This window comes from Entelurus aequoreus, linkage group LG21 (assembly GCF_033978785.1).
Source record: "Entelurus aequoreus isolate RoL-2023_Sb linkage group LG21, RoL_Eaeq_v1.1, whole genome shotgun sequence".
NCBI classification, from domain to species: domain Eukaryota; kingdom Metazoa; phylum Chordata; class Actinopteri; order Syngnathiformes; family Syngnathidae; genus Entelurus; species Entelurus aequoreus.
Window position 1 is genome coordinate 26386692 of NC_084751.1, and position 27077 is coordinate 26413768.

At 39.2% G+C, this 27077-nt stretch overlaps 1 protein-coding gene across 1 annotated transcript in view; it reads left to right on the forward strand.

Moving 5' to 3' along the window:
- Window positions 1–27077, forward strand: part of LOC133638555 (potassium/sodium hyperpolarization-activated cyclic nucleotide-gated channel 1) — a 251995-nt gene that overhangs the window by 204977 nt on the left and 19941 nt on the right. The window contains 1 exon segment of the mRNA XM_062031299.1: window positions 15894–16058. Within this exon segment, the coding sequence (XP_061887283.1) occupies window positions 15894–16058 (165 nt within the window).

Consider the following 27077-nt stretch of genomic DNA (forward strand, 5'->3'; position numbering starts at 1 on the left):
TGCATGAACTCCAGCCCCGAGCCGCCCCCCAACCATCCTCCATCTATATCTATAGGCTCCTGACCACACGCGCTTTTGGCGCTGACAAGAGCAGATTGGACTTTCCTTTTGTGGGGCATCGGGAGCAATATCGCTGCTGTGCTCTTCTGTCCCAGAAGGCCCGTTCCTCTTCCACACCAGTATGAGCACCGTTAATGTTTGAAATGTCAGACTCAATTTCACCGCCTCTTGTTTACCCTGACAGAATATGTGTCGTCTCCGCGCCAAGGCAAAAGTTTCCCATTTTTAGACACGCCTGCATATTTTATTCCAAGTCTGACGCCCTACTACAGAAGGAGGCCGAGCGTTCTAAGAATACTTCATCGCTTTGGTGCGGTTCACGTCTCGCAGGCAAGCCGGAGAAAGGCGACGGAAGAATCAAAGCAGAAATTGTTTGGTTTTTTGGGGGGGGGGTGTTGTGTGTATGTGTGTGTTTTGTTTTCTGCTGCGTGTTTAAACAAGGAGGCGGGGGGGTTGTTTGCTGTCATGATGTGTCTGTTCATGTGTCAGTGTGCCAAGCTGTGGGGCGGGGGGGTCATTGGAATCCTGCATGGAGCAGACATGTAGGGCAGAACAGCTCATTCAGACCAATCATCCCCTGGATATGACGAGAGCGATCATATTCTGGGTGTACAACTCGCTTTTATTTATCCAAACCTCTGTGGACTAACTGTGTGGACTCTGGGACATAGACTATGGACGTTAGGAGCAGGATTTGACAAACACCAAGATCAAAAATTGGTGGTTCAAGAGGAACTTTGAAAGGCTGAAATCATAGGTACCGTATTTTTCGGAGTATAAGCCGCACCGGAGTATAAGTCGCACCTGCCAAAAATGCATAATAAAGAAGGAAAAAAACATATATAAGTCGCACTGGAGTATGAGTCGCATTTTTGGGGGAAATTTATTTGATAAAACCCAACACCAAGAATAGACATTTGAAAGGCAATTTAAAATAAATAAAGAATAGTGAACATCAGGCTGAATAAGTGTACGTTATATGACGCATAAATAACCAACTGAGAACGTGCCTGGTATGTTAACGTAACATATTATGGTAAGAGTCATTCAAATAACTATAACATATAGAACATGCTATACGTTTACCAAACAATCTGTCACTCGTAATCGCTAAATCCCATGAAATCTTATACATCTAGTCTCTTACGTGAATGAGCTAAATAATATTATTTGATATTTTACGGTAATGTGTTAATAATTTCACACATAAGTCGCTCCTGAGTATAAGTCGCACCCCCGGCCAAACTATAAAAAAAAACTGCGACTTATAGTCCGAAAAATACGGTATATAAATGATATTACTTTGAGCTAGGGTTGTACTGTATACCGGTATTAGTATAGTACCGCCAGTGTGTAGACAGAAAAGGGAGAACGGACGCAGGTTGGCTTAAAATAACGATAAAGGTAAAGTTATAACACTGAAACGCCCTCAGGAAGAGGTGCTTTAAGACATGCTAGCTAGCTACCGGCTAAAGTCCAGCCCCAGTCTGCAGTGCTTTAGCTACTTCTAAATCACTAATCCTCGCCTCCATGGCGACAAATAAAGTAAGTTTCTTACAAGTATCATCCCTGCAGGACGAGGAATAGCTAAACATGCTTCACTACACACCGTAGCTCACCAGTGTCAAAATGTAAACAAACGCCATTGGTGGATCTACACCTAACATCCACTGTAATGATGCCAAGTACAGTAGCGTATCCAGTCTATACTACTATGATTACGTCGATATTTTTTGGCATTACAACATCTTCTTTCGTTTTTTTGTAAATTTATATTATGTTTATAAACTCAGGAAATACGTCCCTGGACACATGAGGACTTTGAATATGACCAATCCTGTAAGTACTTGGTATCGGATTGATACCTAAATTTGTGGTATCATTTAAAACTAATGTAAAGTATCAAACAAGAGAAGAATAAGTGATTATTACATTTTAACAGAAGTGTAGACAGAACATGTTAAAAGAGAAAGTAAGCAGATATTAACAGTAAATGAACAAGTAGATTAATAATTCATTTTCTACCACTTGTCCTTAATAATTTTGACAAAATAATAGAATGGAAAATGACACAATATGTTACTGCATATGTCAGCAGACTAATTAGAAGCCTTTGTTTGCTTACTTACTAATAAAAGACAAGTTGTCTTGTATGTTCACTATTTTATTTAAAGACAAACTTGTAATAAGAAACATATGTTTAATGTACCCTAAGATTTTTTGTTAAAGTAAAGCCAGTAATGCAATTTTTTGTGGTCCCCTTTATTTACAAAAGTACAAAAAAGTATCGAAATAATTTTGGTACCGGCACCAAAATATTGGTATCGGGACAACACTACTTTGAGCAACAAAATTAATTTCCAGAATAACAAAAGCTTTAAATGAGACTATCTATCACTCATCTAACATATTTGATAATCAGCATGATTTTGACTTTTTTATCAATATCCTGAAGTTTAGCGTATTAAACAATTTTAACATCAGTAAAATATGCATTTAACAAGATATATATATATATATATATATATATATATATATATATATATATATATATATATATATATATATATATATATATATATATATATATATATATATATATATATATATATATATATATATATATATATATATATATGTGTGTGTTACGTTAATGCATGTAATTAATAAAATAAAATATTGCGTTACCATAAATCAGTGTTTCTCAAATATTTTCCATTTCCATTAATACTTTCCCCCACTCTCCACCGTGACTATAATTAGTATAATTTGTCTATAAAATTGTTATAACTATATCTCTGCATAACATTGTAAGTTTATTACCATTAAAGGAAACACACCGGCCTTTCCTCGCCCCCCACCGTGGTTACAGTGAAGCCAAGTGCTACATACGCTTCATTGTATTCTGGTACGGCAAAAAAAAAGCATGTTCCCCGAGGTGACACGCGCCCACTCTGGCATTGCACTGCGCCCCCCTAGTGGGGCACGCCCCACAATTTGAGAAGGACCGCCATAAATGAATGAAGATTAATCACAGCGTTTGTGTTGACCGCCGGAAGGCAGCGCTGGTAGCACAGGTAGTGATCACGTCACAAGCCAGTGTGATGATAGTCACTCTGTGCCCTTCAAAACAAACCCGGATGGAACTTTAAATAAAACTGATGTAATTAGTTAGTGTTGCAGCGACAAACCTCAGCGCAAATCAAGTTCAAAATAGCATCTAAAAGCAAAATAGGCATGTGAAAATGGCGTCGCTACATGGACAGCAAACAGCTGACAACAAACTATGCTGGCTGAGTTTGTCTGCGTTTACCACAGATAAATTAAACTATGATTTTTCAAAATGCACAGCCACTGCACGTAGGACATTAAACTTTGTGAAGAACAATTGCTGCAATATGTCGTTGATGTCGCCAACTTACGTCGTACAAACTAGAGGCACCGTATTTTTCGGACTATAGGTCGCTCCGGAGTATAAGTCGCACCGGCCGAAAATGCACAATAAAGAAGGAAAAAAACATGTATAAGTCGCACTGGAGTATAAGTCGCATTTTTTGGGGAAATGTATTTGATAAAACCCGACGCCAAGAATAGACATTTGAAAGGCAATTGAAAATACATAAAGAACAGTGAACAACAGGCTGAATAAGTGTACGTTATATCAGTGGTTCTCAAATGGGGGTACGCGTACCCCTGGGGGTACTTGAAGGTATGCTAAGGGGTACGTGAGATTTTTTTTAAATATTCTAAAAATGGCAACAATTCAAAAATCCTTTATAAATATATTTATTGAATAATACATCAACAAAATATGAATGTAAGTTCATAAACTGAACATCAAATCAAGTAGGCTATTCCATCATTACCATAAACCCAGAGTTTCCCCCATGCCATGATGGTTTGACCCTCACTAAAATGTCTGTCAAAAAGAACTGTGAAAAGAAATGCAACAATGCAATATTCAGTGTTGACAGCTAGATTTTTTGTGGACATGTTGCATAAATATTGATGTTAAAGATTTCTTTTTTTGTGAAGAAATGTTTAGAATTAAGTTCATGAATCCAGATGGATCTCTATTACAATCCCCCAAGAGGGCACTTTAAGTTGATGATTACTTCTATGTGTAGAAATCTTTATTTATAATTGAATCCCTTGTTTATTTTTAAACAAGTTTTTAGTTATTTTTATATCTTTTTTTCCAAATAGTTCAAGAAAGACCACTACAAATGAGCAATATTTTGCACTTTTATACAATTTATTAAATCAGAAACTGATGACACAGTGCTGTATTTTACTTATTTATCTCTTTTTTTCAACCAAAAATGCTTTGCTCTGATGCAGGGGTCGGCATCCCGCGGCTCCGGAGCCGCATGTGGCTCTTTGACCACTCTGATGCAGCTCAGCTACATACTTGCCAACCCCCCCGATTTTCCCAGGAGACTCATGGATCTCAGGGTGTCTTATAGGTAACTCCCAGGGAAAATATAATCCTATTTACACTCTAATTACTAAAGAAAGGGAGTGCCTTAATTGCACTGCAGTAATTGTCCTCTATAGCATTTACAAACAGCGTGCCAGCCCGGCCACATGTTGTATGTTGCTTTTACTTGCACACATAGGAGACAGCAAAGCATACTTACTCATCAGCCACACAGCTTACACTGACGGTAGCTGTATCAAACAACTTTAACATTGTTACGTTACAAATATGCGCCACACTGTGAACCCACACCAAAAAAGAATGAAAAACACATTTCTGGAGAACATCCCACCGTAACACAACATAAACACAACACAACCAATACCCAGAATTCCATGCAGCCCTAACTCTTCCGGTCTACATTATACACCCCCGCTACCACCAAATCCCCCCACACATCAACACCCCCCCCCCCCCCCCCCTTCTCCGTGCGTTGGTTGAGCGGAAGAGTTAGGGCTGCATGGGATTCTGGGTATTGGTACCGTCAGTGTAAGATGTGTGGCTGCTGAGGTAGTACGCCTTGCTGTCACTTACGTGAGAAAGCTGAAACTGCATTCTACATGTGGTCGAGTAAGTACACTGTTAGGGCAGGCTGTAGAGGGCGCCATAAGCATTGTCATCACGCCCTGATATTCGGGAGTCTCCCGGGAAAAATGAGAGGGTTGGCAAGTATGACGCTGTCAAGCGCCATTTATTCAAAACTCGCGGGCCGCTCTAACATCAACTTTCCACATTAAAGTGCGTGCCGTTGCGTGTGTCGGAGACCCCTGTTTAACAGAGCACAAAGCATTTAAGTTTTGTATGCGGTGTTTTTCATTTTAAATTAAAAAAAATTTTTTGTGGCTCCCATTATTTTCTTTAATTTGTGAAACTTGCCAAAATGGCTCTTTGAGTGGTAAAGGTTGCCGACCCCTGGATTAGGGGGTACTTGAATTAAAAAAATGTTCGCAGGGGGTACATCACTGAAAAAAGGTTGAGAACCACTGCGTTATATGACGCATAAATAACCAACTGAGAACGTGCCTGGTATGTTAACGTAACATATTATGGTAAGAGTCATTCAAACAACTATAACATATAGAACATGCTATACGTTTACCAAACAATCTGTCACTCCTAATCGCTAAATCCCATGAAATCTTATACGTCTAGTCTCTTACGTGAATGAGCTAAATAATATTATTTGATATTTTACGGTAATGTGTTAATAATTTCACACATAAGTCGCTCCTGAGTATAAGTCACACCTCCCGGCCAAACTATGAAAAAAACTGTGACTTATATATCCGAAAAATACGGTAGTTGGTACAAAAAAAGAGACTAGCGCTGTCATTTGAAAAAGTAAAATAAGCTTGGTTGTGTAATTAAAGGGCCCTGTGATGAGGTGGCGACTTGTCCAGGTTGTACCCCGCCTACCACCCGAATGCAGCTGAGATAGGCTCCAGCGACCCCATAGGACAAGCGGTAGAAAATGGATGGATGGATGGGTGTAATTAAAGGGAAAGTACCACTGATAGTCACACACATGCTAGGTGTGGTGAAATTACCCTCTGCATTTGACCCATCGCCTTGTTCCACCCCCTGGGAGGTGAGGAGAGCAGTGAGCAGCAGCGGTGGGCGTGCTCGGGAATCATTTTGGGGATTTAATTCCAACCTTGATGCTGACTGCCAAGCAGGGAGGTATTGGGTCCCATTTTTATAGTCTTTGGTATGACTCACGACCTACCAATCTCAGGGCGGACACTCTAACCACAAGGCCACTGAGCAGGCTAATCGATCAACTGATCATTGACAATAATACACATCCAAGAGTAGAATTAAAAAAATATTGATTTTCATTATTATCATTTAATATGAACTTTTGACACTCACACTAAACAAGAAACCAGTATCTGTATATGTCTGGACCAGGACTTACAGACACCACCAGGTCAAGAAAAAGAGGTTCTTCTAGACAAGGTTATGAAAATAACCTAAAACTGCACTTGGTTGGCATACTTACCAATCATTGATCGAAAAAAGAATATGCAATTCTGTCAGAAACAATAAAGTTTGCCTAATGCTGGTATTTGCCGTGCTGTGCCTGTAGCTAGCCACCTGCTGTTGCTTTTTCTGCCCAGCTGGTATTCCTACCCGTGTGCACGCCGCCCAACTAGATGAGCCCTGAGCTGGGAGCAGCTGGCTGCCGTGCGAGGCACCTTATTCCTTTTTGGCTGATGATTCACACTCGGCTTATACGTCGCCGTGGCAAGAATGGGCTCAAATGAGGGGGCACTGAGACAGAAACCCAAGAGGAGGAGGAAGAGTGAGTAACAGATCTCAGCCACGGGACACCATTAGCATGGTAAAAATGAGCTGGACACTGAGGTGGACAGGAGGTCATCAAGCAGCTCCAAGCATGACCAATGAGGCACCTGCTTACCACAAAGACATGACGGGCCTTCCCTACAAGGTTCTTGAACAAAGTAGCAATCCGGCGTTTGTATTATGGAGGATGTGTTGAGCAGTGTTTTGCAAGGCACTAAGGCAGGCCAACCAGCAGAGGGCGTAAGTAATTCAGGCCCAACTAGTTTAACGCCTAAACAGGTACAAGTTGAGGTACCAAATGTAGTGTAATGATGACATTTAATGCTAAAAATACTAGAGATGTCCGATAATATCGGACTGACGATATTATCGGCCGATAAATGCTTTAAAATGTAATATCGGAAATGATCAGTATCGGTTTCAAAAAGTAAAATGTATGACTTTTTAGAACGCCGCTGTACGGAGTGGTACACGGACGTAGGGAGAAGTACAGAGCGTCAATAAACCTTATAGGCACCGCCTCTGCGTGCCGGCCCAATCACATAATATCTACGGCTTTTCACACACACAAGTGAATGCAAGGCATTCTTGGTCAACAGGCATACAGGTCACACTGAGCGTAGCCGTACAAACAACTTTAACACTGTTACAAATATGCGCCACACTGTGAACCCACACCAAACAAGAATGACAAACACATTTCGGGAGAACATCCGCACCGTAACACAACATAAACACAACAGAACAAATACCCAGAACCCCTTGCAGCACTAACTCTTCCGGGACGCTACAATACACACCCCCCACTACCCCACCCCAACCCCCCACCTCAACCTGAAGTTGTCTTTATTTTTACAAACCCCGTTTCCATATGAGTTGGGAAATTGTGTTAGATGTAAATATAAACGGAATACAATGATTTGAAAATAATTTTCAACCCACATTCAGTTGAATATGCTACAAAGACAACATATTTGATGTTCAAACTGATAAAAAAAAAATTTTTTGCAAATAATCCTTAACTTTAGAATTTGATGCCATTAACACGTGACAAAGAAGTTGGGAATGGTGGCAATAAATACTGATAAAGTTGAGGAATGCTCATCAAACACTTATTTGGAACATCCCACAGGTGAACAGGCAAATTGGGAACAGGTGGGTGCCATGATTGGGTATAAAAGTAGATTCCATGAAATGCTCAGTCATTCACAAACAAAGATGGGGCGAGGGTCACCACTTTGTCAACAAATGCGTGAGCAAATTGTTGAACAGTTTAAGAAAAACCTTTCTCAACCAGCTATTGCAAGGAATTTAGGGATTTCACCATCTACGGTCCGTAATATCATCAAAGGGTTCAGAGAATCTGGAGAAATCACTGCACGTAAGCAGCTAAGCCCGTGACCTTCGATCCCTCAGGCTGTACTGCATCAACAAGCGACATCAGTGTGTAAAGGATATCACCACATGGGCTCAGGAACACTTCAGAAACCCACTGTCAGTAACTACAGTTGGTCGCTACATCTGTAAGTGCAAGTTAAAACTCTCCTATGCAAGGCGAAAACCGTCTATCAACAACACCCAGAAACGCCGTCGGCTTCGCTGGGCCTGAGCTCATCTAAGATGGACTGATACAAAGTGGAAAAGTGTTCTGTGGTCTGACGAGTCCACATTTCAAATTGTTTTTGGAAACTGTGGACGTCGTGTCCTCCGGACCAAAGAGGAAAAGAACCATCCGGATTGTTATAGGCGCAAAGTTGAAAAGCCAGCATCTGTGATGGTATGGGGGTGTATTAGTGCCCAAGATATGGGTAACTTACACATCTGTGAAGGCGCCATTAATGCTGAAAGGTACATACAGGTTTTGGAGCAACATATCTTGCCATCCAAGCAACGTTACCATGGACGCCCCTGCTTATTTCAGCAAGACAATGCAAAGCCACATGTTACATCAACGTGGCTTCATAGTGAAAGAGTGCGGGTACTAGACTGGCCTGCCTGTAGTCCAGACCTGTCTCCCATTGAAAATGTGTGGCACATTATGAAGCCTAAAATACCACAACGGAGACCCCCGGACTGTTGAACAACTTAAGCTGTACATCAAGCAAGAACGGGAAAGTATTCCACCTGAGAAGCTTAAAAAATGTGTCTCCTCAGTTCCCAAACGTTTACTGAGTGTTGTTAAAAGGAAAGGCCATGTAACACAGTGGTGAACATGCCCTTTCCCAACAACTTTGACACGTGTTGCAGCCATGAAATTCTAAGTTAATTATTATTTGCAAAATAAAGTTTATGAGGGGACGGGGTGGCGAAGTTGGTCGAGTCGCCGTGTCAGCAATCGGAGGGTTGCTGGTTACTGGGGTTCAATCCCCACTTTCTACCATCCTAGTCACGTCCGTTGTGTCCTTGGGCAAGACACTTCACCCTTGCTCCTGATGGATGCTGGTTAGCGCCTTGCATGGCAGCTCCCTCCATCAGTGTGTGAATGTGTGTGTGAATGGGTGAATGTGGAAATACTGTCAAAGCGCTTTGAGTACCTTGAAGGTAGAAAAGCGCTATACATGTATAACCCATTTATCATTTATTTGAACATCAAATATTTTGTCTTTGTAGTGCATTCAATTGAATATGGGTTGAAAAGGATTTGCAAATCATTGTATTCCGTTTATATTTACATCTAACACAATTTCCCAACTCACATGGAAACGGGGTTTGTAAGTCATCATGCCATGATTTTACCATTCTGGCCCACTTGGGAATAGATTTTCCTCCATGCGGCCCCTGAGCTAAAATTAGTTTGAGACCCCTGTTCTATAGTGTTGTCATCGAAATGATGGCAAAATACAATATTCCCCTCCACTAGACAGCTCCCTACCTAGCTTCTTTTGTTTCGTACCTGCTTCCCTCTGCGTGCGTTCTCGCGCTTGCAAAGATGCCTCCTTAAGTCAGCGTCAGCTCGTGTTCACACTCCCAGCGTGAGGGTGTCGCTCCAACTCCGTGCACACTCTGTTCTCCCGTTTTCACCACGTGCTCCTGCCAAAGCCGCGGAAGATCACACCAGAAGCCACGGTTAACATATAATGATTCAATCGAGACACAAGAGAGCGGATGTGCTTTCCATCCGAAAGCGTAAATGCAGCTCATCGGGGTATCGAACGCCAAAAAGTCAGGGAAATTGTAGCCTAAATCCCACCAATTGTTCTACATGTGTAACGTACGGATGAAAGACAAAGAGGAAAATGGAAGCTTTGTGAGCTGAGGGAAATTACTGCAAGATTTTTGTTATGTTGGTTTGCTAAAATAAATAATTTTAATATAAGTTATTCCTTAATACACTATATTGCCAAAAGTATTTGGCCACCTGCCTTTACTCCCATATGAACTTGAAGTGCCATCCCATGGAATTGTCCAAAATGTTTTGGTATCCTGGAGCATTCAAAGTTCCTTTGACTGGAACTAAGAGGCCAAGCCCAACTCCTGAAAAACAACCCCACACCATAATTCCTCCTCTACCAAATTTCACACTCGGCACAATGCAGTCCGAAATGTAGCGTTCTCCTGGCAACCTCCAAACCCAGACTCGTCCATCAGATTGCCAGTTGAAAAAGCGTGATCCATCAGTCTCCACTGCTCTAGAGTCCAGTGGCGACGTGCTTTGCATTGGACTTGGTGATGTATGGCTTAGATGCAGCTGCTCGGCCATGGAAACCCATTCCATGAAGTTCTCTGCGTACTGTACGTGGGCTAATTGGAAGGTCACATGAAGTTTGGAGCTCTGTAGCAACTGACTGTGCAGAAAGTCTTCGCACTATGCGCTTCAGCATCCGCTGACCCCTCTCTGTCAGTTTACGTGGCCTACCACTTCATGGCTGACTTGCTGTTGTTCCCAAACTCTTCACTTTTCTTATAATAAAGTTGACTTTGGAATATTTAGAAGTGAGGAAATTTCACGACCGAATTTGTTGCAAAGGTGGCATCCTATAACAGTTCCACGCTGGCTCATTCTTTCACAAATGTTTGTAGAAACAGTCTCCATGCCTAAGTGCTTGATTTTATACACCGAGCCAAGTGATTAGGGCACCTGATTATCATCATTTGGATGGGTGGCCAAATACTTTTGGCAATAGAGTGTATATTTGAAATTAACTGTGTGTTATGAATATAATTCAGCTACCATTGGACGTGCTTTTTTTTAAAAACAGCTTTTTTTTTTTATATCAATTTATGTTATGAGAGTAATTACGATGAAGCTGCATTGCTGGCGTTTACCCTCTGTGGGAAGTAAAATATATGTCTGACAGCTGCGTCGATACTCATTTGCGAGCAACCGCTTGGCGCGGGAATGCGGTGAAAAACGATAAGGACATGTGCTGACTGTGGGGGAAACTGTCTGATTGGCTGACGTGCAAAGTGCTTTTTTTCACGTAACGAGTCGCAAAGCCTGAAGAAGAGGACCCCGATGCAGAGATGCACGTTGTGTTGCATTCCAGCGCCATTAAGCCATGCAGTACATGATAAATGATTCTGGTGTAATTCAAGTGACAGACTCGCCAATGGGCTCCCAAGTTTATTTACACGTTAGCGTCTCCTTTTGTGGCCTCGTCTTGAAGGTTCATCTATATGGTAATGTCCTCTTTATCCTTAATCCTTCCAAAGAACGCAAACAGTGTGTCAATCAAACGATAAATTCATCAATGGATGTGATGTTGAGTGCATATAAACTTAACACTAAGTGTACTTTTATGAAAGTGTTATGGAATGGCATGGTAATTCATGTATCTGAAATTAAAAATGGGGAGATTCATAAAATACACATATTTTTTTGTGCAAAACTGAAATACTTCCCCCCTACCCACCTTTGTTCAGTTTATTTTGTCAATTATAGCAGTTAATTTGCTTTATTTCCCCCTTTTCTGTTTTAACTTAATTATTTAATTTATCTTACAGTATTAAACTCTTATGTCAAGGTATTACCACTATAATTGTCTAAGTGTGTATGTATGTGTAAGAATGTATCTTTTTTTTACTCATTAGTATATAATATAAAGACAATATAACATACATCCATAAACGTGGATGCATATGAAAAAGTGCAATATATTTCTCTGTACAGTAAGCTATTTATTTATATCTGCACATTATTGCTCTTTTATCCTGTACTACAGCGAGCTAATGCAGGGGTCGGCAACCCAAACTCTTTAGCGCCGCCCTGGTGGCTCTCTGGAGTTTATTTAAAAATGTATGAAAAATGGAAAAAGATGATGAAAAAAAAAAAGTTTTTGTTTTAATATGGTTTCCGTAGGAGGACAAACATGACACAAACCTCTCTAATTGTTATAAAGCACACTGTTTATATTAAACATGCTTCACTGATTTGAGTATTTGGCGAGCGCCGTTTTGTCCTACTAATTTTGGCGGTCCTTGAACTCACCGTAGTTTGTTTACAAGTATAACTTTCTCCGACTTTCTAGGACGTGTTTTATGCCACTTCTTTTTCTGTCTCATTTTGTCCACCAAACTTTTAACGTTGTGCATGAATGCACAAAGGTGAGTTTTGTTGATGTTATTGACTTGTGTGGAGTGCTAATCAGACATATTTGGTCACTGCATGACTGCAAGCTAATCGATGCTAACATGCTATTTAGGCTAGCTATATGTACATATTGCAGCATTATGCCTCATTTGTAGCTATATTTGAGGTAATTTAGTTTCCTTTAAGTCATCTTAATTCAATTTATATCTCATGACACACTATCTGTATGTAATATGGCTTTTAATTTTTTGCGGCTCCAGACAGATTTGTTTTTGTATTTTTGGTCCAATCGGTGAGGGCCGACATCCGGGCAACTGAGCTACATACGGGTTCTTCGAGCCATAGCAACCAGACTGGCGTTGAAAACAAACCGTTGCCATTACTCTTTAACCTGTCGACCTACGCTGGTTAAACCCGTCATTCTGCCTCCAAAATGCCGAAAAACTGTGTTGTTTTTGGTTGTGCTAACCACAACTGGAAACAGGGAAAACAAAGGTCGTATTTTGTTCTGCCAAAGCGTGATAAAAGCCCACAGAGACGAGACAAATGGCTCGCAGCTTTACACCAAAACGAGGACGGTTCTCACTGGAGTCCCCCAAAGTCCCGGGTCGTGTGTTCGGATCACTTCGTTTCTGGTAAATATAAGGAACAAAAATCCACCTTCTTAACCACAACTTGGCTATACCGTCCGTGCTAATGTTGTACTTGTTGAATTTGTACCTTATAACGTTCGACAGCTGAAGTTGTTGTTGTACAAAAATAACATGCGGTATATAGTCTATAGCCCAGCTGCAGGATGAGCCGCGGCGGGCCCTGAAAAGCGAGTTTCTAGTGCGGGAGAATCGGAAGTACTACATGGACCTGAAAGAGAACCAGCGGGGACGGTTCTTGAGGATCCGGCAGACCGTGAACAGGGGGCCCGGCTTGGGGTCCACGCAGGGCCAGACCATCGCGCTCCTGGCGCAGGGACTTATCGAGTTCCGCGACGCTTTGGCCAAACTTATTGACGATTACGGCGTGGACGAGGAGCCCGCGGAGCTGCCGGAGGGCTCGTCGATGACTGTGGACAACAAGTGCTTCTTCTTCGACGTGGGCTCCAACAAGTACGGCGTGTTCACACAAAGTTGTTGATAACTTCCGCGTCTCTTTCTTAGTAGCGCGCAGGCTAAGCTAACTAGCAAGCTAAGCTAAGTCTGAGAAGCTTTAAAGTTCACTGAGACGAGTCTGACGCAAATAATACATTTTCGTTTTTTCACACGATATGCGAATAAGTAAAAATGCGTAAATGAAGGATTTAACGCCGACTTCCAAGCCACAACGCTCGTTAAATGCTTTTTCTGTCAATGCTGTGTTCGCTGTGAGCTGGTTTGTTTTCAACGAATTCCCGGTTGCTAGGGGATTGGTAGGCGGAAGTGACGTAGGTCCGCCCTCACCCATATGGCTCTTTCAACATTTTGGGTTGCCGACCCCTGAGCTAATGCAACGAAATGTCGTTCTTATCTGTACTGTAAAGTTCAAATTTGAATGACAATAAAAGGAAGTCTCTCCAAGTCTATTATTATTCAAGTCTGTTTAAAGTTTGACAGGATTTGTGAAGCCTCCAGGCTAACATGTTTACGCCTGTCATTGCATTTGCACACTGTAAAACCAGCAACCCCCTACCTCCTCTGTGGAGACACTATGATCGCGTTTGTGTGAACTGTGTGAAAATTCAAATAAAAAGATTTGTAAAAAAACCAGAACAAAACAAAAAAATAACAGAAATACTTCTGTAAGAAGCACACTCAATCCAATGTGCTGGTATATAATATTCCGATGACATGTGTAACTATGGTGTCAGTGGTACAGACAGAGAATCCTTATTTGGCTAAGCTTCTATGAAAGCCATCTGGGGCTAGACATTGTAAAGAAAATATGGACAATGGAGAAAATGACTCATGAAGTATATTACATTTGAGGTAAGAGCAAACACTGCCTGGTGGCCACATAACATGTAATGTTGGTTCTTTGGTCCAAATGTTGCATAGATTTTGTTTTGTAGCCCATCATCAAGCTGCTTTTTGCCTGTTCCTTCAGAATGCATGGTTTTGTCAGCGGGCTTATTCACGTGTTAAAAATTTCTGGAAATCCCCCTTTGATTTCATCTCCACCCCGTCAGCCATGTTGTAGTTTTTAGCGCTTCCATATTGTTGAACACACCGACAGATATACACTATATTGCCAAAAGTATTTGGCCACCCATCCACATGATGAGAATCAGGTGTCCTAATCACTTGGCCTGGTGTATAAAATCAAGCACTTAGGAATGGAGACTGTTTCTACAAACATTTGTGATTTCCAGCGTGGAACTGTCCTAGGATGCCACCTGTGCAACAAATCCAGTCGTGAAATTTCCTCGCTCCTAAATATTCCAAAGTCAACTTTATTATAAGAAAAGTGAAGAATTTGGGAACAAACAGCAAGTCAGCCACCAAGTGGTAGGCCACGTAAACTGAAGCACATAGTGCAGGGGTCTGCAACCTGCGGCTCTTTCACCACTCTGATGCGGCTCAGCTGCATACTTGCCGACCCTCCCGATTTTTCCGGGAGACTTCCGGATTCCAGTGCCTCTCCTGGAAATCTCCCGGGGCAAATATTCTCCGATTTTCACCCGGACAACAATATTGAGGGCGTGCCGTGATGGCACTGCCTTTATTAGCGTCCTCTACAAGCTGTCGTCGCGTCCGCTTTTTCACCATACTATCTGCGTGCTGGCCCAGTCACATGTTCAATGCGGCCTTTGCTTACACACGTAAGTGACTGCAAGGCATACTTGGTCAAAAGCCATACAGGTCACACTGAGGGTAGCCGTATAAACAACTTTAACACTCTTACTAATATGCGCCACACTGTGAACCCACACCAAACAAGAATGACAAAGACATTTCGGGAGAACATCCGCACCGTAACACAACATAAACACAACAGAACAAATACCCAGAATCCCATGCATCCCTAACTCTTCTGGGCTACATTATACACCCCCGCTACCATATAGCACAAAGCACAAAAAAACTTTGTATGCAGTGTTATTTCATTTTAAATTTCAAAAGAGTTTTGTGGCTCCCATTGTTTTCTTTAATTTGTGAAACGGGTCAAAATGGCTCTTTGAGTGGTAAAGGTTGCCGATCCCTGACATAGTGCAAATACTTTTTGCACAGTCAGTTGTGGGATACAAAATGTTGATCCAACCCTATCCTATCATCATTTAAATATAATTCTTATTTTTATGAATTTACTTATATTAGAGAAATCTTGTAGCAATTTTTCCTTTCCTTTTTCTTCTTGCCTGTTTTTTTGTATACAAGGTGTGAACCAACAGAAATGTCTGACACACATGGAGAACGGATGAGATTAATTAAGCTCTGCTTCTTCCGACCTCTTTCCGGACATGTTTCATTGCGCAGGTGTAAACGTGACGTTCTTTAATGTGAAACACATAAAACCTAACCTGAGTGCACTTTGTCCCCTCTGCAGAGATCTGCCTGCTCACCAAAGGCAGACGAACAGCCAGCGTGCGGGCGGACACCTACTGCCGACTCTTCTCGCTGTCCGTCGACCATTTCAACGAGGTACTCGAAGAGTACCCCATGATGCGGCGGGCTTTCGAGACAGTGGCCATCGACCGGTTGGATCGCATCGGTAAGAACCCCGCGGCCCTTTGACTTCTGTCGGATCTTTGCCTGTCATCGTGCCTTGTGTCGTCTCGTCTGATCACACTGTTTGCCGTCTTCCCTCATGAAAAGCATTGTGTCTGCCATCTTGTGCCGCATGACCTGTATGCTATCATTTTCTTTGTCCTAATCAACGAACAAACTTGTTTGAACCAGCCTTAATCCTTCTAAAGAACCAAAGTAGCGTCTTTATGGTTGGATTAACTGGGGAGGCAGTGCATGCCGCTGTCCTGGAGGGAGTCGGGTCGCCTCCCCGTGTTGACCCCGCACCCCCAATGGATGCCAGCGAGTGGATGGAACCTCACATGCATGTGTGTGTGGCCCTCTTCCCACTCATCTGCACTCCTGGGTATGAGCAGCACCCCACCCCGTTATCAGAAGGCTCTAAAAATCAACGACAGGAAACAGGAAGTCAGATCTTTTATGGTAATCCAGTTAGAGCCTGTGCTTCCTTAGTGTCAATAATAGCGTAAGATCTTTAAAAGTGGGCCATTAAAAAGGGGCACATGTATGAAATAAACTGGGCAATCTCACTTTTCATGTCTACATTGAGGTATTTTTTGATTGGCTGCCACGTTTGTAGTTCGTCGTTAGTACAGTGCAACCTCTAAGGCAGTGGTTCTTAACCTTGTTGGAGGTACCGAACCCCACCAGTTTCATATGCGCATTCACTGAACCCTTCTTTAGTGAAAAATAATAATAATAATGTTTTCCAATTCAAGACAAAGTTATGTTTTTTTACTGGTGCACAAAATGAACCGTGCATGAACATCACCTTATTCAACGAACAAAGCCAACACAGTGCATAAACTCACAACAAATTACACACCTGCAAATCAGATGGAAAATTAGAGGCAACGTTGTTCGGGGGTATCCATAATACGCCAATAGGGAGAAATTTTTATTTACACGATGAGTCGGGTGTGTCTTGACCTCCGCGGCAGAGGCCCCGCCGAACCCCTGAGGCCGACTCACCGAACCCCTAGGGTTTGATCGAACCCGGGTTAAGAACCACTGCTCTAAGGTCAAAAACCACCCCAAGTCAAGGTGATCCCCAAAAGAAATCATGTCAATTGAATTACTGTATTTTCCGTACTACAGAGCGCACCGATATAAAAGCCGCACCCATTAGATATGTACATTGTGAAATTAGTTATTTACACAAATATATATTGTAAATGTTTATTTACATACCTTAATTATTTTCAAACGGTGTCTGTAACACGGCAGTAAAATGGCTTATCAAACAAAACAGTCGTCATCGTCATTAACCCACTAGCTGTGGAAGGTAGCTCTCCAAACAGCTTAGCAAACTCAATAAGTTCAAGGAACGTTTTGGGGGATTTACGAAACTGAAACAATACAAAAAGAACGCCATTGTAAGTTAATATTACAGACACTCGTAAGCGTTAGCATATTGGCTCATGCTAATGACGCTAGCTTGATTACATTACAATTGAGGGTACAAATATGCATGAAAATACTCCTACAGACATCACACATGGGACGGTTCAGTAAGCAATAATTGTTTTAATTATATTGTAAAACTTAAAAACGTTGCTTGGCGTGATGAATGAAGAATTCAAACTAATCGAAACGCTAGGCACGACTAGTAGACGGAACAGCACTTTTACTTCCAGTTGAAAGCTCTAAACGGAAGGAAATACTGTAGACATTAACCCCACAGTACCTGCAGTAAGAAAACTCATCCTAAAGGTGGCGCCATTGCACAAACAATAACACATAATTTAAGTGCCGTTTCATGTGTTTTATGAAAACTATTTGCATAATGGCCAGTGAAGAAAAATCCATAAAATAGCCACACCATTTTATAAGCCGCAGGGTTCAAAATCGTAGGAAAAAAAGTCCGGAATTTACGTTAGTTTGTTCCAGGGTCAAGCTGTTCCCATCATAAAATATGTATTAATTATAAAAGTTCTAAACAGCATTTTACATTACTGAACATTGTACAAGTGTAAAAGTAGCTTAATCACTGTATATAAAAATGGTAGTATACTGCATTGAAGTTCACACTGTATAATAAAATAGAATTAATGTTTTGTCACATGACAGGCACGGATCAAATAAGGGAACATTGCTGAAGACGAGTCGACTTGTCCTTTTTATAAATTATTAGCTGTCATGCAAGGGTAAAAATAAGTTAAGCATGGAGATCACGCGTTGTGCGTAGAACTGTTTTGCATGAATAAGCGCATGTAAAATGACAGGGTGTTTCATTTCGAAATTTGACCCCAAACGTATTCCTAGCCCCCCACACCCCTGCTCCATTACTGATAAAAAAATATATAATGGCCATTGTCCCTGGTGGTGCGAAGTGGTAGTGCTGGGCTAGTCAACGGTCGTAGTGGGCTCAAATCCTGACTGGTGATGTATCAGGAAGGTTAAAAAATGTTATTTTGCACTGAAAAAAGTTATTGAACAATGCATTTCCTATTAATGTGTTTTAATTAAGTATGCATCAAATTAAATGACATTTTTAAAAAAGTAGAAAATCGTACCAAATAAATAAAGTGTGAAAAATATTGCAATGGGGCCATAGAGCCTTAAAATAAAATTCTGCTTTGGGCCCAAATTCTACGCGTGGTATAATTAAACTTAAAGAAAAACTATGTACGCACTCTTTAATAAAACAACAGATTGCTGAAGCCAATTTGACTTCAAACTTTGCACTTTTTACTATTTTTGTGTAAGGGTATAACGAAGAAACCATTGCATAATTAAATCAAAACAATTACTCACCGTTCCTGGCAGAAGTGGAGATTTGCAGTTGTCTTGAAAAGTTAAAAAATAAGTGAAAAGCTTTGTAAACAATATAATTACTGGTACATAGCTGAGTATAAATATTCCTGAAAGTATATGTCTTACCTGCCATTCAAGTGTAAAAATAAGTTAACCGTTGTGTAACACATTTTTGCTTGTTTGGGCATATTTTTCCCGTTTTTTCGACTTAAAGGCCTACTGAAATGAGATTTTCTTATTTAAACGGGGATAGCAGGTCCATTCTATGTGTCATACTTGATCATTTCGCGATATTACCATATTTTTGCTGAAAGGATTTAGTAGAGAACATCAACGATAAAGTTCGCAACTTTTGGTAAAAAAGCCTTGCCTGTACCGGAAGTAGCGTGACGTCACAGTTTGTGGAGCTCCTCACATCTGCACATTGTTTACAATCATGGCCAACAGCAGCGAGAGCGATTCAGACCGAGAAAGCGACGGTTTCCCCATTAATTTGAGCGAGGATGAAAGATTCGTGGATGAGGAAAGTGAGAGTGAAGGACTAGAGGGCAGTGAAAGCGATTCAGATAGGGAAGATGCTGTGAGAGGCGGGTGGGACCTGATATTCAGCTGGGAATAACTAAAACAGTAAATAAACACAAGACATATATATACTCTATTAGCCACAACACAACCAGGCTTATATTTAATATGCCACAAATCAATCCCGCATAACAAACACCTCCCCCCTCCCGTCCATACAACCCGCCAATACAAATCAAACACCTGCACAACACACTCAATCCCACAGCCCAAAGTACCGTTCACCTCCGCAAAGTTCATACAGCACATATATTTCCCCAAAGTCCCCAAAGTTACGTACGTGACATGCACATAGCGGCACGCACGTACGGGCAAGCGATCAAATGTTTGGCAGCCGCAGCTGCGTACTCACGGTACCGCGTATCCAACTCAAAGTCCTCCTGGTAAGAGTCTCTGTTGTCCCAGTTCTCCACAGGCCAATGGTAAAGCTTGACTGTCATCCTTCGGGAATGTAAACAATGAAACACCGGCTACGTGTTTGTGTTGCTGCAGCCGGCCGCTAATACACCGCTTCCCACCTACAGCTTTCTTCTTTGCTGTCTCCATTGTTCATTAAACAAATTGCAAAAGATTCACCAACACAGATGTCTAGAATACTGTGGAATTTTGCGATGAAAACAGACGACTTAATAGCTGGCCAAAATGGTGTCCCAAAATGTCCGCTACAATCCGTGACGTCAGGCGCAGACGTCATCATACCGAGACGTTTTCAGCAGGATATTTCGCGGGAAATTTAAAATTGCACTTTACTAATCTAACCCGGCCGTATTGGCACGTGTTGCAATGTTAAGATTTCATCATTGATATATAAACTATCAGACTGTGTGGTCGGTAATAGTGGGTTTCAGTAGGCCTTTAAGTATTTTATATCAAAAAAATACAAATATATATTCTTACCTTGTATTATCGGCTTTTGGTTTAATCTTAAAGGGAACTAGTGTGACTCGTTTGCCTTGTATGATAGAATGTGAAATAAAAAGAATTCTATGTAACATTTAAATAAAAATCACAACAATGGGGGCGGGCATGTTGCATTGCGATGAGATTATTAGCCTTGTCCCCCAATGATGCTCTTTTAGCAGCCTTGGACCATCGAAGAAAAATATTTCAAAAATATATTTATTTAGAAGAAATTTACTGCTTCCTCCTCGTCTTATCGGTGAGAAAACGGCAAAGATTGATGTCAGAAAATTGCAACCAGTGATGCATTATAGTGACACCTACGAGGCCAATATCATATATCATGAGTTTCATATCACATATATAACTTTAAAGACATGCTTAGGGTTTCCTTAAAGATGAGAAGCGCACATCACAGGAAGGTAGAACTTTACGTCTTTTTTTTTTTTGGGGGGGGGCCGCACGGGCAACTTACGGGCCACACCGTGCACTCATTACCCCAAAAAACATGAAACGGTGCAGGCTCGACAGCTCGGCTTTCCCCACAGGGCGGCTGGAAACAAGCCCAGCATCCTCCCTGTCATGCCTCGGTGTTGCTTTTGGCTAATTACGCGCTCAGATAAAACAATCAAAGTGTATTCATGCATTGTCATACGCCGTGTCCTAAAAATAGCGCATCTTTGCTAAAAACTCCAGGATGTGACAGTTTAGTTTTTTTTTTATTGACTATGGATGTCCTGGTCACGTCCCTTAAAAGTGGTTTTATCCACGTGAATGATGCTTATTCTTCCATTGCATGTGTATATTGTATTAAAGTATGTCTAAACTGCTTTTAAACAATACATAGTTTAATCGTGTAATAATTACTGCAGTCATAGGCCGATCCAGACCGGCCAATGACAGCTAACAGGAAGTTTGCCGTGTGCCCATTTTGTTGTCAGTTGGTGGCGCTGCAGTGTGCTTTTTCTTTGTAATGTCTCTGTATTTGTGCATCCTCCAGGCGCGTCAAAATGCCCCAAACTGTCCTCTTATTGATATTACTATACTGGGGTGCTGGAACACAGTGTCAGGACAGTCTGCTTTAACACAACAACACCAATTTGCACTCTTCCATCTAAGATGACGGAAATGTGTTTCATGAACGAGGCAACCTTTTCTCCTCAGAAGTACGTCAACCTACAATACACGTTACATGAATTCTAACAAAAATATTTAAAACCAGGTACTGTAAATGCTCTTGTGTTTGTTTACCTTCATGGGGTGTTAATGATAAAGTGGGGTGCACGAGGAAGTGGCAAAAGAAAACTACAGGGTAAATTATTAGCAAGTGTATTGCACAAGACAGAGCAATTGTGGTATAGTGGTAAGGAACAAACTGCTCAGTCAGCAATAATACCGCTGATAAGTTAATTGTAAACAAGTGTAACCCAGCATTTTACCAACATTTTAAAGTGCATGCAGAGGTAGATGAACGTGCCTGACCAGATATGGCTATCTTGATGAGTTAACAAATAATCAAGAGGTCACCTACAGCCACAACGGTTAATGGCAATTTTTTGCATTGAGGCCATGTCCAGTCCAGTCCACACATCATATGTCAACAGCCAAGAGGATCTATTGTAACCTGTAACTTGCTTCGAAAAGGTTTTGTCAATATATATATAAATATATATGTATAGATATATATATGTATATATATGTACATATATATATATATATATATATATATATATATATATATATATATATATATATATATATATATATATATATATATATATATATATATATATATATATATATATATATATATATATATATATATTAGGGGTGTGGGAAAAAATCGATTCGAAAATCGCGATTCTCACGTTGTGCGATCCAGAATCGATTCTCATTTTTAAATAATTGATTTTTATTTTTATTATTTGTATTTATTTATTTATTTATTTTATTTTTTTATTTTTTATTTTTTATTAATTAATCCAACAAAATAATACACAGCAATACCATAACAATGCAATCCAATTCCAAAACCAAACCCGACCCAGCAACTCAGAACTGCAATAAACAGAGCAATTGAGAGGAGACACAAACACGACACAGAACAAACCAAAAGTAGTGAAACAAAAATGAATATTATCAACAACAGTATCAATATTAGTTACAATTTCAACATAGCAGTGGTTAAAAATCCCTCATTGACATTATCATTAGACATTTATAAAAAAAAATAAAAAATTAACAATTGTGTCACAGTGGCTTACACTTGCATCACATCTCATAAGCTTGACAACACACTGTGTCCAATATTTTCACAAAGATACAATAAGTCATATTTTTGGTTCATTTAATAGTTAAAACAAATTTACATTATTGCAATCAGTTGATAAAACATTGTCCTTTACAATTATAAAAGCTTTTTACAAAAATCTACTACTCTGCTTGCATGTCAGCAGACTGGGGTAGATCCTGCTGAAATCTATGCATTGAATGAATAGAGAATCCTTTTGAATTGGGAAAAAAATCGTTTTTGAATCGAGAATCGTGTTGAATTGAAAAAAAATCGATTTTGAATCGAATCGTGACCCCAAGAATCGATATTGAATCGAATCGTGGGACACCCAAAGATTCACAGCCCTAATATGTATATATATATATATATATATATATATATATATATATATATATATATATATATATATATATATATATATATATATATATATATATATATATATATATATATATAATGTGTGTATATATATATATATATATATATATATATATATATATATATATATATATATATATATATATATATATATATATATATATATATATATATATATATATATATATATATATATATGTGTGTGTGTATATATATATATAATGTGTATATATATATATGTAATGTGCATATATATACATATATATGTATATATATATATGCATATATACATATATATATATATAATGTATATATATATATATATATATATATATATATATATGTATATGTATGTATGTATATACAGTGGGGCAAAAATTTATTTAGTCAGCCACCAATTGTGCAAGTTCTCCCACTTAAAAAGATGAGAGAGGCCTGTAATTTTCATCATTGGTACACTTCAACTATGAGAGACAGAATGGGGGAAAATAATCCAGGAAATCACATCGTAGGATTTTTGATTAATTAATTGGTAAATTCCTCTGTAAAATACGTATTTGGTCACCTACAAACAAGTTACAGAATAACTTCTTCTTTAAAAGGGTCTCTCTGTCCTCCACTCGTTACCTGTATTAATGGCACCTGTATGGCCTCGTTATCAGTATAAAAGACACCTGTCCACAACCTCAAACAGTCACACTCCAAACTCCACTATGGCCAAAACTAAAGAGCTGTCAAAGGACACCAGAATCAAAATGGTAGACCTGCAGCAGGCTGGGAAGACTGAATCTGCAATAGGTAAGCAGCTTGGTGTGAAGAAATCAACTGTGGGAGCAATCATTAGAAAATGGAAGACATACAAGACCACTGATAATCTCCTTCGATCTGGGGCTCCCCGCAAGATCTCACCCCGTGGGGTCTAAATGATCACAAGAGCGGTGAGCAAAAATCCCAGAATCACACTGGGGGTCCTAGTGAATGACCTGCAGAGAGCTGGGACCAAAGTAACCAAGACGACCATCAGTAACACACTACGCCGCCATTGTCTCAAATCTTGCAGTGCCAGACATGTCCTCCTGCTTAAGCCAGTACATGTCCAGGCCCGTCTGAAGTTTTCTAGAGAGCATTTGGATGATCCAGAAGAGTAATGGGAGACTCATATGGTCAGATGAAACCAAAATAGAACCTTTTGGTAAAAACCCAACTTGTCATGTTTGGAGGAGGAGGAATGCTGAGTTGCATCCAAAGAACACCATTACTACTGTGAAGCATGGGGGGGGGAACATCATGTTTGGGGCTATTTTTCTGCAAAGGGACCAGGACGACTGATCCGCGTATAGGAAAGAATGAATGGGGCCATGTATCGTGAGATTATGAATGAAAATCTCCTTCCATCAGCAAGTGCATTGAAGATGAAACGTGACAATGATCCCAAACACACCGCCCAGGCAACGAAGTAGTGGCTTTGTAAGAAGCATTTCAAGGTCCTAAAGTCGCCGAGCCAGTCCCCAGATTTCAACCCCGAAGAAAATCTTTAGAGGGAGTTGAAAGTCTGTGTTGCCCAGCGACAGCCCCAAAACATCACTGCTCTAGAGGAGATCTGCATGGAGGAATGGGCCAAAATGCCAGCAACAGTGTGTGAAAACCTTGTGAAGACTTACAGAAAACGTTTGACCTCGATCATTGCCAGCAAAGGGTATATAACAAAGTATTGAGATGAACTTTTGTTATTGAACAAATTCCTATTTTTCGGCATAATTTGCAACTAAATTCTTTAAAAATTAGATTTTCTGGATTTTTTTTATCATTTTGTCTCTCATAGTTGAGGTATACCGATGATGAAAATTACAGGCCTCACCATCCTTATGTAAGAGAAGCACACATATGATTTTTGTTTTTGTTTTTGATGCATTCTAACTAGTAAATAAATGTGATGAAAAGTCTGCTTACAATGGAGTCTATGGGAGTCGCTCTATTCTGCCTATAAAGCGCTTAAAAAGCATTCAAACGCCTCCAAGGTTTTATATACATGCTGTAAGTATATATGTAATGTAGTAACGGGCACATTTATAATAAAGTAATATTCACGTATTTTGATCATTTTAAGCATATGGTGGCGCATTAATTAAAAAGACGCATCACGTTTGCTTTTTCCTTCGACAATATCACTGATTACTACTTACTGTGCAGAGTTCATGAGAACCAACAAACATAATAAAATATCACTTACAGTACAATGTCTGCTCTCACAATTGGTGACTGACTAAATACTTGTTTGCCCCACTGTATATGTACAGTATGTGTGTATATATATGTACAGTATGTATATGTATGTGTGTGTGTATATATATATATATATATATATATATATATATATATATATATATATATATATATATATATAGTATATATATATATATATATATATATATATATGTATGTATGTATGTATGTATGTATGTATGTATGTATGTATGTATGTATGTATATATATGTATGTATATATGTATATATATATATATGTATGTATATATATGTGTATATATATATATATATATATATATATATATATATATATATATATATATATATATATATATATATATATATATATATATATATATATATATATATATATACACACACTACCGTTCAAAAGTTTGGGGTCACATTGAAATGTCCTTATTTTTGAAGGAAAAGCACTGTACTTTTCAATGAAGATAACTTTAAACTAGTCTTAACTTTAAAGAAATACACTCTATACATTGCTAATGTGGTAAATGACTATTGTAGCTGCAAATGTCTGGTTTTTGGTGCAATATCTACATAGGTGTATAGAGGCCCATTTCCAGCAACTATCACTCCAGTGTTCTAATGGTACAATGTGTTTGCTCATTGGCTCAGAAGGCTAATTGATGATTAGAAAACCCTTGTGCAATCATGTTCACACATCTGAAAACAGTTTAGCTCGTTACAGAAGCTACAAAACTGACCTTCCTTTGAGCAGATTGAGTTTCTGGAGCATCACATTTGTGGGGTCAATTAAACGCTCAAAATGGCCAGAAACTCGACAGTCTATTCTTGTTCTTAGAAATGAAGGCTATTCCACAAAATTGTTTGGGTGACCCCAAACTTTTGAACGGTAGTGTATATATATATATATATATATATATATATATATATATATATATATATATATATATATATATATATATATATATATATATATATATATATATATATATAATTTATTATATATATATATATATATATATATATATATATATATATATATATATATATATGTATATATATATATATATATAATGCAGGGGTCACCAACGCGGTGCCCGCGGGCACCAGGTAGCCCGTAAGGACAAGGACCAGATGAGTAGCCCGCCGGCCTGTTCTAAAAATAGCTCAAATAGCAGCACTTACCAGTGAGCTGCCTCTATTTTTTAAATTTTATTTATTTACTAGTAAGCTGGTCTCGCTTTGCCCGACATTTTTAATTCCAAGAGAGACAAAACTCAAATAGAATTTGAAAATCCAAGAAAATATTTTAAAGACTTGGTCTTCACTTGTTTAAATAAATTCATTAATTTTTTTACTTTGCTTCTTATAACTTTCAGAAAGACAATTTTAGAGAAAAATACAACCTTAAAAATGATTTTAGGATTTTTAAACACATATACCTTTTTACCTTTTAAATTCCTTCCTCTTCTTTCCTGACAATTTAAATCAATGTTCAAGTATTTTTTATTTTTTTTATTGTAAAGAATAATAAATACATTTGAATTTAATTCTTCATTTTAGCTTCTGTTTTTTCGACGAAGAATATTTGTGAAATATTACTTCAAACTTATTATGATTAAAATTCAAAAAAATTATTCTGTCAAATCTAGAAAATCTGTAGAATCAAATTTAAATCTTATTTCAAAGTCTTTTGAATTTCTTTTAAAATTTTTGTTCTGGAAATTCTAGAAGAAATAATGATTTGTCTTTGTTAGAAATATAGCTTGGTCCAATTTGTTATATATTCTAACAAAGTGTAGATTGGATTTTAACCTATTT